Below are 16,700 nucleotides of genomic sequence, written 5' to 3' on the forward strand. Positions count from 1 at the left end.
AGCTTGGTCTCCATTTTAAAGCGATACCTAAATGTACAAATTAAGGCACTGAAAAAATACTAGGATTTCATCAGAAACATAATACACATCTTCTCTAAATGTCAAATCTAATAAGAATTTTAAGATGGAAAATGTATTTCCCAAATAGCAATAACATAACATAAATAACAATAACATGTACAAGTTCAGACCCACATGAGTGTTGTAGATGTTGTATTAATGTTGTTTCTCTAAAAACAAGCTTGTTTAGGAACACTCTCTTGAGAACATTTTTCTAGTTCTGGTTGGTTACATTCCCTCATGTAACTCATGGAGGTTTTGGTGGGGTTCTGAGGCAGATGCCAAAGTACTGCTTTATGGGACATGTCAAGTCTGACAAGTACAGACACAATAAATGAGCACATCATTGTACTGTTTTCATTCACTCCTGGGTGAACAGGTCCAGACACCCGTGGATATGAGAAAGGAAAAGCTTTAAAAAGGGAATCTGTGTTGAACATTTTGGTCTGCTGCATTTTGTTCTGGGGAACAAAAATGTGCAGCTGTTGCCTGCTTGACCTTAAATGGAGATGATCTGGGCTTTCTCCAGGGGGATTAGGAATCTACCACTTGAACATGTTTCTTCTCAGAAATTATTTAGAGATCCGGTTGATGTTTGGAATAATGTCTAAAAAGAGACGTGTTGTACTTCAGCATATGAGCTCCTTTATTTAAATAATAATTGTGAGACTTCTATTCACATTGGTAATAATTTCCTGGATTATTTTTGCCTTTCTTGTTCTAGTTTTCAAAATTCCAGCTGTAGACACTGGCCACGTGTATAATCTGTAAAGAGTTTGAGGTGTCACTGTCTGGTCCGCTGATAATCGTGATTCTGTATAGAAATGGACTGCGACCCAAGTCCAATTGTTTATAATATACAAGTAAAGAAATTCAGCAGTGGAGTACTCAGAGTACTCCAGTGGAGTACTGGAGTCAGTGAGTTTTTTCATGATGCTGCTGCAGTTTTCTCTCACACTGCAAAAGTGCCTCTGTGATCTCACACGGCACAAGTTCTTGTGTTGGCATGTCTGGTTTAACAGTAATGAAAAGCACACAGAAGGGAGATCTGAATGCTCCCACAAATGTGCAATGATTCTTGTGTGTGTGGGACAGAGTAGCAGACTTTGGTATTGAAGCTGAACTCTAAAATGAGATCTTTCTTTTTTGTAACCAATAGTTTTCTGGCCTGATTCTGTGGTGGGTAATTTCTTGTAGTCATCCAGGTATTAGCAGATGTGGCTTACAGGACCCTTTTTAAGGTTCTCTAAAGAGAAAGGAGCTAATGTATCCTTCAGTTACATTTGTGCTGTGAGCCTAATACATCCTAAAGGAAAATGTGAGTTTTTCCCTCCTTTAAAAGTACAGAAAAATCAGTATTTTCAGTGCTGATGTGAATAGCATTCCAGAATCACACCAGAGAGGGTAACAACCTAATCGATTGAGCGGTAACTTTTTTAATGCATTTAAGGTTTTTTCTTGAATTTCATAGATTTATGACCCATTTCCTTATATGTTTTACCTGATGCCTCCTTTAATGATTATCTGACTTCAGTGAATCTCGCTCACATCTGTAGTCTCAAATCTATCTTCTGGATTTATGTGGAGGAAGTTGCCTTTCTGAGGCTGCAGATGTTCCTGCTTTTGTATAGTGAGACTTATGGTCTTTGTTAGCATTTTAGGAAACAGCTCTGCTGAGAAATCTAGGCTTTGCATCGTGTTACTTTCCTCTGGGACAAGACGTATTTATTTTTCTAACCATGGGACAAACGTTAAATTAGTTTGGTTTTCACGTTTTTTTCTTTTTTACAAGCAAGATGAAATTACTTTTTGAGGCAGCAGTTTATAAAGCATACCATTGCAAAGTGATTAGGAAAAAGTACAAAATAAATTAATAGAAAACTTGGTCTGAAATATTTCTCTTTTTGGGAATGGTGAATGCTCTGGTAGTAGTAGTCATCAGATTTGTTACTGACCAAAGGCATTTTTTGAAAGGTCTTCTTGAATGTTTTTGTTTCAGATGGTGTTACTGGCGCAAACCTTAAACTATTAAAGTAGAACACAGGGTGCAGAAGTGTGTCACGCCCATTTATTGTCTTTGCTGCTTTGACCCAGTGTTAAAAGAGAAGGGAAACAAGAAGTTTTGCCTGGCTCTCGCTCTGAAAATTGGCTGTGTCCTTCCTCTTCCCCAGCCCCGTTAGGAAACATTTATTTCATGTGGATACAATACAATTAGCACAGATTTGACCCATGTAGGCAGTTTATTTTGCAACAAAATATTGACAGCACAAAAAGCTGTGTTCTTGTAAATAGCTGGTGGCTTTCACAGTGATGAAGTTTACCTTTTTACTAGGTTAATGAAGGTCAAATAATTTACTATAGCAGTTATCTTCAGTGATGCAGAGTGTCTTCAAAATAGGAACATGAGACAGGAGAGGAAATTCAATGATCTTCATTACAGGGAAGGTTCTTTATTTCTATGAAACGCCTGGGAACACTGTGTTTTAGTGCTTACTGGTGTCCTCAATTGGTTAAGCTGAACAATGTGCTTTAGGTGGTGTGCCGAGATCCTTATACCTAAGAAACTGTGTTGAGTGTCTTTCAGATAAACTGTTCTGGGAAGCACAGAGATTAGTTGTGTTATTTGACATGTTGTGAGTGATAGATGAACAGCGGGACAAAGGCACATGAAGGAGAGATAAAGTTGGAGGACCACGTTTCAGTTGCCAAGTGGTGGTGCTGGATTATCTCCACTTGAAAGCGTAACTGCAGAATTGAGGAGAAACGATTGGGCTTTAGCTTTTGCTGCTACCTATCTTCAGCTGAAAGTTGACCTAGCAGAAATGCATAAATATTGCCCAAATGATGAATGTTTTGGCATCATTTAGAAGTTGAAAGATTCTCTTGTGCAGATTATTGCAGTGATCACCCTCAGGTAGCGTGGAGGGGCAGCAGGTAGACCAGTGGCCTCAACAGGGATCTTCATTCAGATCAACATGGAGTTGGCATAAATCAGGCTTTTAAAGAGTTCTCAGGCTAATTTTCACGTGGACCTACTTTGAGAAGTGGGAGCCAGCAACACCTTTCTTAGTGTTACAGAATGGTATGTGTCTTTTCTTCACTTCTTCTTTCCATTGCTCTGAAGTTGGGTTTTTTTTTTCCTCTTCCCTCAATTGAGTGACTACAAATAAGACTAATTCCCATGGTGAGCGTCAGCTCACCATTGGTCAGTATCTTTGTTTCATGCAATTCATAGCTAAAACAGGGGAAAAAGCATTCAGCAAAAAAGCACCCCAGAAAATTAGGATCCTGAATTTCATTACCTGAGAATTTGAGGTACAAAACTTCATATTTTTCTTTATTCTGTTGCAGAATGTGCCAGATAAAAACATGGCTCTACTCCTTGGTTCAGACCAGCTCTGAATAGCAAGAAGAGATTTCCTGGTCTTGCAGATATTTTCTGACTATGTATTCTGTTTCAGGCAGCTGCTTTCTCATGGAAGTTCCGTGGTCAGTCACTGGAACATGGAAGCTTTGTCAAGTGTAGTGTCCAGACTGTTTTGTCTGTAGCTTCCTGACCACTGAGGTGATGTGGAGAGCTTTTTTCCTGCTTTTATGACTCCATTCTTATAGAAGAAGCTATTTGCTTTTTTCCTCTTTCTGTGGCCTTCATTGAAAATTAATTGGTTCTATGGTTTTGAAATACAGTCCTCTTGTATCAATTGGTTGCGTGAGTACTTGGTATATCATTATTATTGACATCTCTGTGAATTAAAAAATGAAAACAAAAGTAGTTCATTCTGAAACATCAATTTTCCCACCTTCTAAATGAACCTACTTCAATCAACACATATTTATTTTTCTTTAGGTAGAGATAGTCTCATTTGTGTTTGTTAAAACCAGGATTTCGCTTACAAAATGGTTTCCACACTAGAGAATCCTCTGTGTTTTGGTGCTCTTTGAAGAGACCAATTGTCTTTGTTCTTGTCTCAGTTTCCTCTCTGTAGAATAAGTCTAGTTTCTTTGTAAGAAACTTGGAGACCTACAAGTGACAAGTACTAATTGCTGGTGATGAAAATTATATTTATTTTTTTAGTGTGAACTTCTGCCTTTTCTGCCTATATAAAGAAGGTGCTAGGGCTCCCCCAAGTTTATCTTGTAAGGAAGGAAAACACCTTCACACACTGACACGGATGTTTGGATGCACCCTTACATCATACTGCTGCTTTTGCTAGAGACAAGTGTGTTTCAAGTACCCCTCATAAACTCAAGTGGAAAAGGTTCAATCTGGATTGAAGCCAAACAGTTCAAATATCCGTCACTTACTCCACACACAAATTATGTGACTACCTTCCATGGTTGTGTGGTTGCTGCTTTCACATGCAGTGCAGTGTTACATTAACAACATTTCTTCTGTTTATCAGTGATGCAGGTGTTTCAGGCTTGGATTTTCAAATGTCTGACTTTTGAGATTCCAGGATTTGCCAGAGGTGCAGAGCCTCTATAAATCTAAAATTCACAGAGTCATGCAAGTACATGGTGTCTCCTTATGAGTTAAAAAAATATATGTATAATATTCCTTTTTTTTTTATTTTTCAAAATTCTGGGGCAAGTGACTGAAATGTCTACGTGATGATACATCATATATGTGATGCTGTACAGGGATGATGGTAGAATCCCTGCTTGAAGCAAGTCAATCTTCACAGTAGGTCCATGTGCTGTTTTGCTTGGTTTGCTGGCTGAAACAGCTAGTTCTGTCTGGGAAGAACTTCTGGAGTTGAGACAGAAAATATGAGTATGCCTCTAATTTTCCCATTCATGGAAGTTTTTCAAAGTAGTCACCAATAAATGTAGATTAATATTGTACTCACATTGTGCAGCACTCTGATGGCCACAGATCTTATTAACACTCTGCATGAGACTGTTTCAGTAGAGAACTCGATTTGGTCTTCCAATCCCCACTAAGGCAGCTTTACTAAATCCCTCCTTTGCCACTATATATAGAGTATCCTTGTCTTTTTTTCCGTGTTTTTTAAATCCATGTTTGTGGTAATAAGAGCTGGAGAAGAACAAAGGTGTGCGTGAGAGGATGTCTTTGTTACTGCTAACAATTTTGGTTTATCAGCCTAAAAGGAAGTGGAAAAGAGTGTATTATCTAATCATTCCTTCCCCATCAGCTATAGCATGTGCAGAAGTTGCATGTGCAAAACTTGAAGTGCACATGTTCCAGTAATTTCACTCCCTTTTTTCTGCAAGTGCTCATAGGGACCAGCTCTGGATTTCTGTTTTTAAATAAAATGTACTTTCTTGGGTTTGTGGGAATTGTTGGACTTGTTCAAATATAAATATTCCGAATGCTTCTGCTTTATTTTTGTGGGATTTTTTTTTTTTGTTTATTTTAAACTTCAGTTAATTGTGATGAGTATGGCTCATGTTTCTTGTGAAGTCCTGAAAAGCTAAAGCAAATGGAACACAGGAAAGGAGAGGCTCAGTTTTCTGGTTTAGGGGCCAACACCCTTCACAGAATCTCAACAACTTCCATTTGAAAAATCAAGACCCTGGATAAAGAATTTGCAGAGCATCACTTTTCCCCAAATGCATGCTCCTGCTTCACATGAAATCCATAGTGGCTACCCTCTCTTTCAATATGTTTGCATGTTTCATTAAGAGAATTTGGTGCTCTGTGCTTAAAAGGTTTTTCTAACTTTTCTTCTCCAATTACTGCAGAAGTATGGGTTGTTGGTTTTTTTCCTCTAATATTCACCCAAGTTGCACTCTCTTTTTGTCCCTTCATGTTACAGGAGGACTCCTGTTCGTTTCTGTGCAAGATTGATAGCCAGCTCTGCTCATCCTTGCAAAGTTTGTGCAGACTGGCAAAAAATAGCTGCTTTTTTGATTGCTTTCTAGGTCTTTTGCATCCACTTTTTGCATCCACTTTTTGCATCCACATTAGCCACATTAGCCATGAGCAGGCATAGTAAGTAATCATGAGCAATCAAGATTGGCATTCAGTAAACTGGTATTTGTAGGAATTAGCAGTGTACATTTAACTTAAAGGTTTTTATAAAACCTTTATAAGACTTGGATCAGAACTTGGTTGAGGATGTCGATTTTACATGTCCTTCATGACTGATTTTTGCCAACTGTTCCTATTTTTTACGCTACTTCTGTCAATTAGTGCTTATCACTTGTAGTTCTCAGAGTTTCTGACAAAGAAACTAGACTTACTCTCTTCTGTGTTACTTGTACAGTTCATGAGTTTTTGTAGCGACTACATGCCCTGTATTTATTGAGCACATAAAACAATGGTCTTTTTGAATAACTATAGTCACTTTGCTTTCCAGGACAGAATAAGAAGCAAAAAGAAATCATGAATTTACCAGTGAAACTTCAACTAAAAGTTAAAAAAAAAAAGTTGTTGTTGTGGAAGCTCCCTTTCATCTCCAGATGTTTAAAGTTTTTTTTTATAGTAAAGAACATTTGAATTTCAATGCAGTGGGAAGATAAAATGAACACTTAATAAAACAAGTGCTTCTATACTTAGGAAAGACCCAGTTGTTATCAGTGGAAAATTCCAGGCACTGTTGCTTTTAACGTCATATTAAGTGGCACCTAGAAGTGTTTTGTGTTCATAACATTTGCCAGAATATAAATGGAAAGGATTTATGACAAAAATAATATTGGTGTTGCATGAAGTATGAAGGAATGTTATAAGAACACATAAAAGCAAGCAAAGTGTGGTTGTTCAGGGGAAGATAAGCAGAGGAGGGCGTATCGTCATCATCCCCTGTGCAACTGCAGGAGTGCTGGTTTCACCCTTCAGGAACGTAGGGGCTTAGGGGACAGAGATGAGGAGTCAGGAAAGGCAGGGAGGACTGCTAAGAGGCTGCAGCCTCTTCTGGGAGACTGCCCTTGTCTCTGCCCTAACAGCATGCATCCCTAGGGACTGTGCAAACTCTTTCCAGAGTTAATCCATTGCTTCTTCGTCCTTGGAGGCTTCTGCATAGTACCATCAGGGATGCTAGAAGGAACAAAACCTTGCCAGTTAATTGGTGACCAGAATTCCAGTTCCCTTCCCTTGCAAATCCCCTGCTATATTTCTGCTTTATTCGGGATCCCCTGCTGAATGCAAATTCTGAGCACATAGGTGTCTTACACATGCAGTCTCTGACTGTAGGCTAGGACTGTGCTGCTGCTCCTGTGTGTGCTGTCATAATTCATAGAGGCAACACAGGGAGGATTATTTTGAAAATAAAGTGCAGGAGGCTTTTGGTTTTATTCTGTTATGCAATCTTCCTGTGCAAGTTCCTTTTCTTGAACTGATTGCTTACCTAAACACCAGGTCTTGGCCAGTAACTTAACAATGTCATTGCAACTGGATAATAGGATTTTTTTAGAAGCTTGGAAAATACTCAGTCTATACACTGATACTTTGGAAGGGTTTGGCAGTGCCTGTAGTTGAGATAATTCAGCTTGTGGTCATGTTCATACTAATCCAGCACAAATCTGTGCCACTGCAAAATGTGTTGTCTTGTACACTGCTTTCCCACTTAGGAGTGTGTGCCAGTGCTAGATCTCACATGGCCTTCAGTGCAGTGAATCTGATAAGAGTCTGACCGAGATGCAAATAACCTTCACGTGTGTGGGATGGGGGGAAGAGTGTGGGACTGGGGCTGTCAGGAGGGAGCTGAAAGGTATGACTGTTTGAAGTGGTGAGAAGAGGCAGGAGAACAGGCCCCCTCCCTTTGATAGCCGTGTACATTTATGCCACATTTAAGTGACCACGCGGTTGCTATCAAAACCCTGTAGCTGTGCCATCAGTAAAAAATCTCTGCTTGTTTTTTGTTTATTTAAGATTTTTTTCCTCCATGGTGAATAGCTACCTGACCTTAGCTTTTGTTTTCTCCCATCTTTTGTTGTATCCCAGCAACCATGTACTTGCTATGCTTTGCTCTTAATTCATTTGTAAGCTGTTGTGTGAAGGGATCATGTCTTCCTCCCTTGTTGTGATTATCAGACCTGACCTTGATGAAGTTCAGGAGCCTCAGCTGCAGTATAAACAATGTTGGGGAAGAAGTAAATATACAAATAACAGTAAATTGCAGGATTGTCAGATTCCTCCCAGGCTTATGAGAGTAAAATCTGTGAGGTCTGAATTAAGTGTCTTGCCCTGTGTGCAATGGGGATTTCATTTGTGAAGCAAGTTAGAACAAATGTGTTAGTAGAAGTGTAATGACTAGAGGGAGTGCTGCCTTTAGGAGGCATGTGAATGCTATTAGTGTTTATTCTTCTCCATTTTGAAAGCTTTCCATTTTCTCAAAGTTTATGATGATAGTGGTGGTGTCTGTAAATAGCACTAGCATTTTAATTTTTTATTGGAAAAGTTTTAAGAAGTCATACAAGAGATGTAGCATCCATGCAGCTCAGCTCTGGCTATATATCTTTGAGGTGATCCCTTCTAAAATTAATTCTTGAATTTTTGTTGATGAGGTTGGTGCCTAACTGTGATTATTCTGCTCTTGGCATTGTGTAGTCAGTGTGTCGTTAGGCACAAGAATGCATTATTTAATCCTAACTCAAAGGAAGTCCTGATGTGTCATCAAGTAAGGGCTGGCTTGCTCTTTAATTCCTAAGCTTCATCCAGTGCAGATTCTAAAATCTTAAAATTTGGATCTTCTCTCAGTCATTTGTGATATGTTTTTGCTACTTTTCTCCATCTCTTTAGTTGGTTTGATGGACTTTTTTGTTGTTTTTTGCTGTTGTTTGTTTGTTTTCTCCTGATACTCTTATCCCAGATTGCCATATCTCAATTTTCATTCCATCAACCTTAGTTAACATGGACTCTCAACCTAGAAAACAAGGTATTTGCTGTCTGATTTCATGTCTCTTCAGGCTTTGTGATATTTAGTTCTTTATCATAAATCATTCTAAGCTTTTTAGCCATGAAAGTTTCTCTTCTTTGGACATGTTTTACTGTTCCAGTGACTTTCTGGTTCCTCGCATTGTATTACCAGACATACTCTTGCAACTGGATTTATGCCAGAGCTGTTTAGAGTCACTGCTTTATCCTTTCCCTCACCCCCTTTTTCTGTAACCTGACATCCCATATACAGGCAATCCAAACTTGCATTAAGCTGATTTTCAGGCAGGTTAAATTGTCATCTCCTGTCAAGTGCATTTTCCTTGTTAGTTGTGGTCTCTTTTGTATTAACTGCTTTGCAGCCTGCATGTCTATATAAAGTATGTGTTTGGGATTTTTTTCCAAACCTTATTGATTTTTATTTTGCTGTTGGCTAACCTCTCTACAATACACCTGTATTTTTGAGTATCTCACCATTTGATGGTGTTTCAATGTTGATTTTAATGATGTTTTCCACATTAAAGAAATTCCCCAAAGAACACCACGTACCATGGCTGGAATAAAAGTGCAAGGGCATGATTAGATGTTCTTTCCCCCGTGACTGCTGGAAATTTGTGAAAGCATAGGCAAAATGTGATACAGCCTAGGTGTTGCTGCCAAGAATTGTAGTGATTATATCCTGCTGAGCAGAAACACTATCTTCCCTAAAAGGCAAAGATGGAGCAGAGTAGAGCAGTAGGTGGTGAGGTACAGATACCACAAATTATAAATTCTTGTCTGTAGTCTTTTTTCTGCCCAGCTCAGAATCTTTTACAGTGTGGAGGGTTCAGCGTTTTAGCTGTATTTCTAGCGCATTTCTGCAATGCACAGTCTTTCTGTAGAAATCATTCCTTAAAATTAGGGCCTTATTCCATGGTTGCAGCCTTCTGTAGCTTTTCCTGCCTGACAGCCACCAACCCTGTCGTGTTTCACCTGCAAAAGGATGAATGATCTTTTGAGATTGTCTCAATTATGGAAGCTGTTCTGACCTGAAACTGATCTTAGGAAGAAATCTGTGTGGGGAGGAAGGGATGGGTGAATTGGTTTTCCTTACCCAGGGTGTGGAGCAGTTACAGAGCTCCTCAGTGGCTGCTGCTCTGCCTGTGCAGATTTAAACCTTTTCCTATCACAGGTGACCCATAGGCAGGAGGCATCTCCATGACATTTGGGCTTGCTGCTGCCACATCCACCTCTTCTTTCTCCCACATTATCCATCCAGTGATGTCCCTGAGGCACAGCCTGAGCGGTCACCCATATTTGTTTCCTCAACTGTCAGTCAGAAAAGGAATCCTTAGCTCCTACTAACATTGCTTGTGTTGGTTCTTTGCCTTGGATTAGCTGTGGATGCAAGGAATTTTCTTTCTGTTGAGTAATGCCTGTTAAATGCAGCAGAGAGGAATGATTCCTATGGACAGGAGTTTATGATACAGTAGGGCAGTGTAAGCAGTTGTCTGGAAGGAATCGCTCACCTGGCATAATTCTTGGTGCTCTGCTAGTTGTTAGTAATGGACTGTGAACATCTACAGTTGGAGTATGGACAGCACTGGATTATTTAAGCTGTGACTTTAATGAAAAAACCCTTTCAAATAGATTGGGGTTTTTGGGGGGTTTGTTTGGTTTTGGGGTTTTTTGAGATTAAGTATTGTGTTGACATTTTCAGACTTTACTTTGTGATGTAGTAAATGACATCATTTGACATGATACAGCATGTTACATGTGGAATGCTGGGCTCCTCTGTGTGCTGAGACCCTGATCTGCTTCAGGCAGAAACTCTGGGCATGTTTGAGAAGATAATTTTAATTAGCACAATTTAAAACCCAGCCATATTTGATCTAAGTTATCTAAATGTTGTTACACTCTGTCCACAGGAAAATTGTTTTTCCACTGATAATAAGCATGAAGCTATCAGTCAGCAATGTCTGTTCCAGCAGTATTTGCATCTAGGTTAGTACAGCAAAGATTTCTTATTTTATTTCTTTTTCCCCAGCAGCTGACTTTGCCTCAACAGTGACTTGAAGGTTTGCCAAGCCTCTGTCACAAAACAAGCTAGTGAGGACCTTTGGATGTCACTGTGCAAAGGATACTGTTCTAACTGAACACATGTTCTCAGGACAAGGCTGATACTCTCAGAAGAGGTGCCAGGTGACAAAAATAGTTGTATTTTGTAGGACAGATAGAAAAGAATGCTGTGTCTTTCCAGATGGTATTTTGTTTTGTAGTTGTGGACGATTCAAGTTAAGGGCTTGGAGTTGTGGATGGCTTTCTAAATATGACTCCTGGAAGTGTATCTGGTCTCACTATTTGGTTTGATATCCTTAGGAGACAAGATACTCAAACGTAAGCGGGCTGCCTGTGTGTTACCACACAATTCAAAGCAGCTAGAAAGCTGTTTGTAGTAATCAACACCATGTGCTCCTAAATGAGTGAAGTGTCTTGTTATTTTGGGAAGTGCTAAGTATTTTTAGTATATTCTTTTTCTTTTTTTTTAATTGGATTAAACATGATATCAGAATCAAACATTTTTGTTTTCATTTGTTCAGAGTGAAAAATAGAAGCATACAATTTTAATACAAAGTAATATTTTATTTGGTGTTACATATGTGTATGCAGCCTGTATATACTCCATAGGATTGGGTATATTCCAGAGTTAAAGTATGTCAGTGAGTAATCTATGGAGGCTTTATGGTTTAAATTTAATAAAAACCCCAAACTAACACACTATTGTTGGCATGTCATTCACAAAATATTGCTCTGTTCTTAACTTTGCAAAACACGTTGCGTTGCTTTTCAGCAGCTACAGTATTTGACTTGTATACTTACTTATTGTACCATATTTGAAGGGGTTTTTTCCGACTTCAGTGCAAATTAGCGTTTGCAGAGGTGCTAGGTGCTTGAAATAAAGGGTTTGTATTGAAAAATTCTCTTAAAGAAACCACCCGTGACTTCCAGAATGTCTTCATTCTTAAGATGGGTTTGTATTTAAATTCCTGTCTTTAATTTCTTCATTTTTATAGTTGAGTTTTAAAGACAAAAGTAATCATGCTCAATAAATTGATTTGGCTTTATAAAGCCATATATTTCCTGTTCATCATGTCAAATGTTTGTGAGTTTCCTCTTGAGTAGAGAAAGAAGTTCTGGCTCTGAGAAGTAAAGATCGAATCCCAGCTGCAATAAGGACTGTTTCTTTTTTCTCTTTTGACGGTAGTGTAGTGGTGTTGAGGTGGATGTCTGTTCCAGCATTCATCAGCACTCTAGTGGGAAAAGCAAAGGAAAAAAATTCATAACATGAAGTTCAGTGATAGTTCCTGATGTTGTCACTTTGTACTGCACGACATGGCATGGCTGACTGAGAGACTTTGGCTGGAATAGGTTTGTGCTGGTGCCTCTCAATTCAGCCAGTCATATGTATAATACAGAACAGTATGTGAGAATCCCAACGTATTCTGTAAGCACTAAAGATGACTTTGAAGTGATGTGGTCTGGATGGAGCAACCCAGGCAAAATAAACTTCTAAGCTGTAAAGACTCTACATATGTGTTACTTACAGGAAGAATCATGACTAGGTGTCTTTCCTGAGTTTATTAGATCACTGCCCAAACCAAAAATAAAAGTATTATATCACCAGTCCAGATTTTGTTTTTAATTGGTGTGTGCAGTATTTAATGTGTAGAACTGTTGTTGTTTTTTGTGGTCAGTTTTTGTTTGTTTGTTTTTTTTAATGATTCATAACTGATCTTACTATTGAGGCTCTCCAGTTTGTTAAGCAAAAGAAATATTCCCTGAAGCAGATGAATTGGACCTGGGGGGATGAGGGGTGAGGTGAGGGTGTAACAGTCTTGAAAGATTTTTAGAAATTTTAAGTCTTGTCATCTTTCCTGGTTTAGGTTATGAATTCAAAGATAATAAATGTGCAGAAACACATCAGTGACCAAGCTAGGGATAGAACTGAAGTAAACTGAATGGGAAGAAATACTTTTTAAAGTTACAGAAGGGATTATAGTTGTGCGGAATTGGCTCCTGACTTTAGTACTTCATGATATTGGGGTTTAAGCAATGAATTCTTTCCATTCAGTGTTATAATTCACAGTAAAACTTTGACCAGAAGCGGGGAGTGCTTGGCAGTTGTTTAACTTATTTTAACTGTTGATCATATGTCTTGGTCTTAATACAGTTTGTTGTAATTTCACGTGAAATTTAAAGCATTGTGGCACTATAAAAGAAAAAAGAGCTTAAAATATCTTTTTTAATAGCCATGTTTTCACTTTTTTTTTCTTCTGCTCTTTTTCAAAAACATAGAAAGACAGCATTGTCCAGGATTCCTCTCAGAAAATAAAGACAGTTATCTTTTTTCAGTGATTCAAAAAACTGGTGAAAGATTAAATGGTACTTCATGGCAGCTGATGCTGGGACTCTTCAGCTTGATCTCAGAAGCTCTAGCTTAAACCATCCCTTACGTGAATTCCTGATGCAAAAATTTGTAACAAATGCTTTCTTGAATGCCCCAGTTTTTTTACTTTTGTTCCAAACCATGATGTTCTTGGTTCATATTTAGTTCAGTTGCTGCCCTCAGTTTGTTGTGAGACATGAAGCCTGGCTTTTGTGAAAATTAATAGAAAGCCTGAAACCTGTTACTTGTGAAGGTTGTATTCTCTTACAATGCAGCCAGAATTATATTCCCATAGTGTGTTTTTAAGTGCACACACATCAAGGGAAATGTCTCTTTCTCTGTAAAGGGACAGCTGTTATGGGCGGGAGTTGAACGGGGCAGTGGTGACTGTTACCTGCCATTACCAGCAGGTCTGAGCTACCCAGCCCTGGCCTTTCAAGTGCTACAAGGATTGCAGCAGGATGTGATATGAATGCTTTGTGCTCTTCCTCTTGATGAGATAGTTAATTCTAAGTGAGCTTTTCGTTCCAAACTGCTTTCAGAGCTATGAATTGTTTAGTAGAGAAATGATAAAATCAATGACACTGGGCTGAAGTTTGTTTCCAGAAATTTGTTTATAAATCCAGTTGTTTTGCACAAAGCAAATCTGAATTAAACTGAAAAACAGTACTTAGGTTTCTGTAAGAGCAAACTTCTTTGTAAATGCTGTAATATGTAGCACATTATTTACTTTACCTGTTTTGGGGCCTAATCCTACAATTGTTTTATGCAGGTTTCACCTGGAACATCTCGTTCAAGTTACCCAGCTACCAGCTATCAGGACTCCAGCAACTGGGAATCTCTAATGAAAATTAAAGAAGGGCTGCTAAGACAGAAGGAGTTTGTGATTGATAGGTGAGTACCCAGCTCCTGGTGCATTAATTAGATTAGATGAAGTGAAAGCTACAGTGTAAAAGCTGGCTTTCAAGGGAAGCTACTTACTTAGTAAAGTTGTTAGGTTTCAGTCCAGCCACTATTTATGCCCAAGTATGTAGGAGCTAATCCTGCTAGGAGAGAAGACTGGCAGCTGGCCTAAAGTCTTACACAAAGTTGGAAATTATTTAGGAGGTTTAATGCCTCTGGAGTGGAAAAGGAACAGTGAGCCCAAGAGCCACTTCTGCTGTCAGGTTCCCCTCTTAGCTTCTTACCAGGCTATAGGTTTGTATAGGACATCTTTCTGCTTGTAAGGGAGTTCCAAGGTGGAAATTGGTCAGCTTCATTGTGCTGATTTTCTTTTCCATCACAAGTACAGAAATACTTGAAGCCAGTCGATAAAGCTTTGAGAAACTGGCCTTTGTAGTAATATTCAGCAGTAAAGTCCTATTCAAGTCCTCATACAAATTGTTCTGATTAAAAAAATAACTAAATCATTAAATCCAGAATCTTTATGTCAATAAATATATAAGCTTGTATTAAAATTCCTGTCAATCTGAATGGGCCTTAATAGCAACTCTCTGCCCAAACTCACAGTTTCTAGTACCAGGAGGATTAGGCTTGTGCAAGATCTGTTCATTCCTCTATTGCAACAGAATGAGGCATTGCAGTGGAAGGTGTTTCTGTCCCTTCGCACACTGGCCAGTAGCTGTGGTGGCTTTTCAGCAATCACTGCAGTTGTCACTGGGTTCCCCAGCTGGATGTAGGATGCTAGTGTGTGTTTACCTGCTGCTGCAGCAAAGATGGCACAGTTAGGAACTGAGGCATTGGCTCACCATCCCACTCTGCCAGCTCTCCTGCGGAGATCGTGATCTCCAAGGGGGTAAGAAGTTAAAATGGAAACATCTTTAGCTGTTGTTTACATCTCCTCTGTCAGAGCCTTTTGATCAGCTGCTTGAAGGCCATCTAAATTACAGTGGGTTCTTTTCAGGCTTGCTATGTCAGTAGTAATGCTGCAGTAGCAAACCTGCAGCCCACCTCCTGGGGCCCGGGCTGTCTGCAGTGTTTGTGAGTGCATTGCTCATGATGGCTGGGGTGGTCTTCTGTTGGGGGTTAGAATATAAGCAAATAAAGGTAGTATAGAAAGTAATCTTACCCCTAAGAAGTTGCAGCTGAGCCAATTATTAAAGATTAGGAGCAGGACTGACTTTAACAGGCCACAGCTGTAGCCAATAAGAAGAAGAGTGTTATAAAAGAGTGAATTGGTGGGTTGAGGGGGAACTGGAGTCAGTTGGCTACTGTGAGGACAAGGAAGAGTCAGTGCCTAGAGGAGCTGCCTACGAGAAACATCAAGGAGGTATGAAAGTCTTGCAATAAAGGGACAGCAATGTGGAACCCTTGCACTGTAATGATAACAGTTTTCAGTGCCTCTGCTGGGTTTACCATCCTGTGCATTCTGCAGGGAGGCTTGTTACACACTGGCAGCTGAAAATACAGTTGGTGTTGCTCTTCTCATGCTGAAAGCATGTTTACAGTCAAGGAAGAAGTTTCTGAAATGACTCTTTGCAACCTGGCTGCCTGCTAATGTTACCCGAGACTGTTCATGTGGAGGAAGAAAAGTTATTTCTTGATACCCAGTGATGGTGTGCTGGTTCATTTTTTGTACAAGTAATTTCTTTTGTGTGACTTTCTGATAATGAATACAGTTCCTTCAGGATTTCTTGCCAGAAGTCCGTTTAGATAATTTCTTTTCATTCAGCTGAAAAGGAAAAATACAGTTTGGAAGCTATTGAAATGGAACAGACCACTTAGTGATGTTACATATTCAAATAGATACTTGGTGTTAAATATTGTAATTTGTAATAATGTGGTGTAAAAATACATCACAGAACAGGCTCTTCTTTGAATATTGAATTTCCATTTGATAAAATATTTGCCTGAAAAGGTATTTTAAAATGAAATAGAAACATCAGTGGATTTGTATTTTTAAGATGAATACAAATTGATGTTGCATATTTACAAAGTTTTAACAACAGATTGTTTAGGGTTTTTTTTTAAGAAGAGGTAGTGCTTTCTGTGATACATAAAAATACTTTTGGTTTCACTCATGAAGAAAATGGTACATACCTGCTGCGCAAAAACCTTGAAATAGAACTCCATTAAGAAGCACTAGTGTTACATTTCTTATTAGATGGTGTGTTAATAAGGCTTAAGTGTGAAAACTACCTTTCTTTAAGGCACAAATCAGCCCTAAGTGAAAATGTGGTGTTACCTACATTTAGCACATGGGAGCACAGGGCCTTCTTGCACTGAGCCTAGAATGGTATTTGGGAGTAAACCGAAGTATTCCAGCTCTTGGTCTTCCTGAGCTTAATTTAAACTTCTTTTCAGAGTTTGAATTTCTTTGGGAGTACTGACCTAAAATTAAAAACATAAAGTGCTTGCTAAAGTGTAGTTAATTCA

At 38.9% G+C, this 16,700-nt stretch overlaps 1 protein-coding gene across 2 annotated transcripts in view; it reads left to right on the forward strand.

The window, feature by feature from the left end:
* Window positions 1-16,700, forward strand: part of CEP85L (centrosomal protein 85 like) — a 135,355-nt gene that overhangs the window by 93,416 nt on the left and 25,239 nt on the right. For both annotated transcript variants that reach the window (XM_071438005.1, XM_071437995.1), the window contains exon 4: window positions 14,098-14,219. In XM_071438005.1, the coding sequence (XP_071294106.1) occupies window positions 14,098-14,219 (122 nt within the window). The remainder of the gene's footprint in view (window positions 1-14,097; window positions 14,220-16,700) is intronic.

This window comes from Agelaius tricolor, unplaced genomic scaffold (genome assembly GCF_023055355.1).
Source record: "Agelaius tricolor isolate 1412-34295 unplaced genomic scaffold, bAgeTri1.0.p SCAF_1, whole genome shotgun sequence".
Taxonomy (NCBI): domain Eukaryota; kingdom Metazoa; phylum Chordata; class Aves; order Passeriformes; family Icteridae; genus Agelaius; species Agelaius tricolor.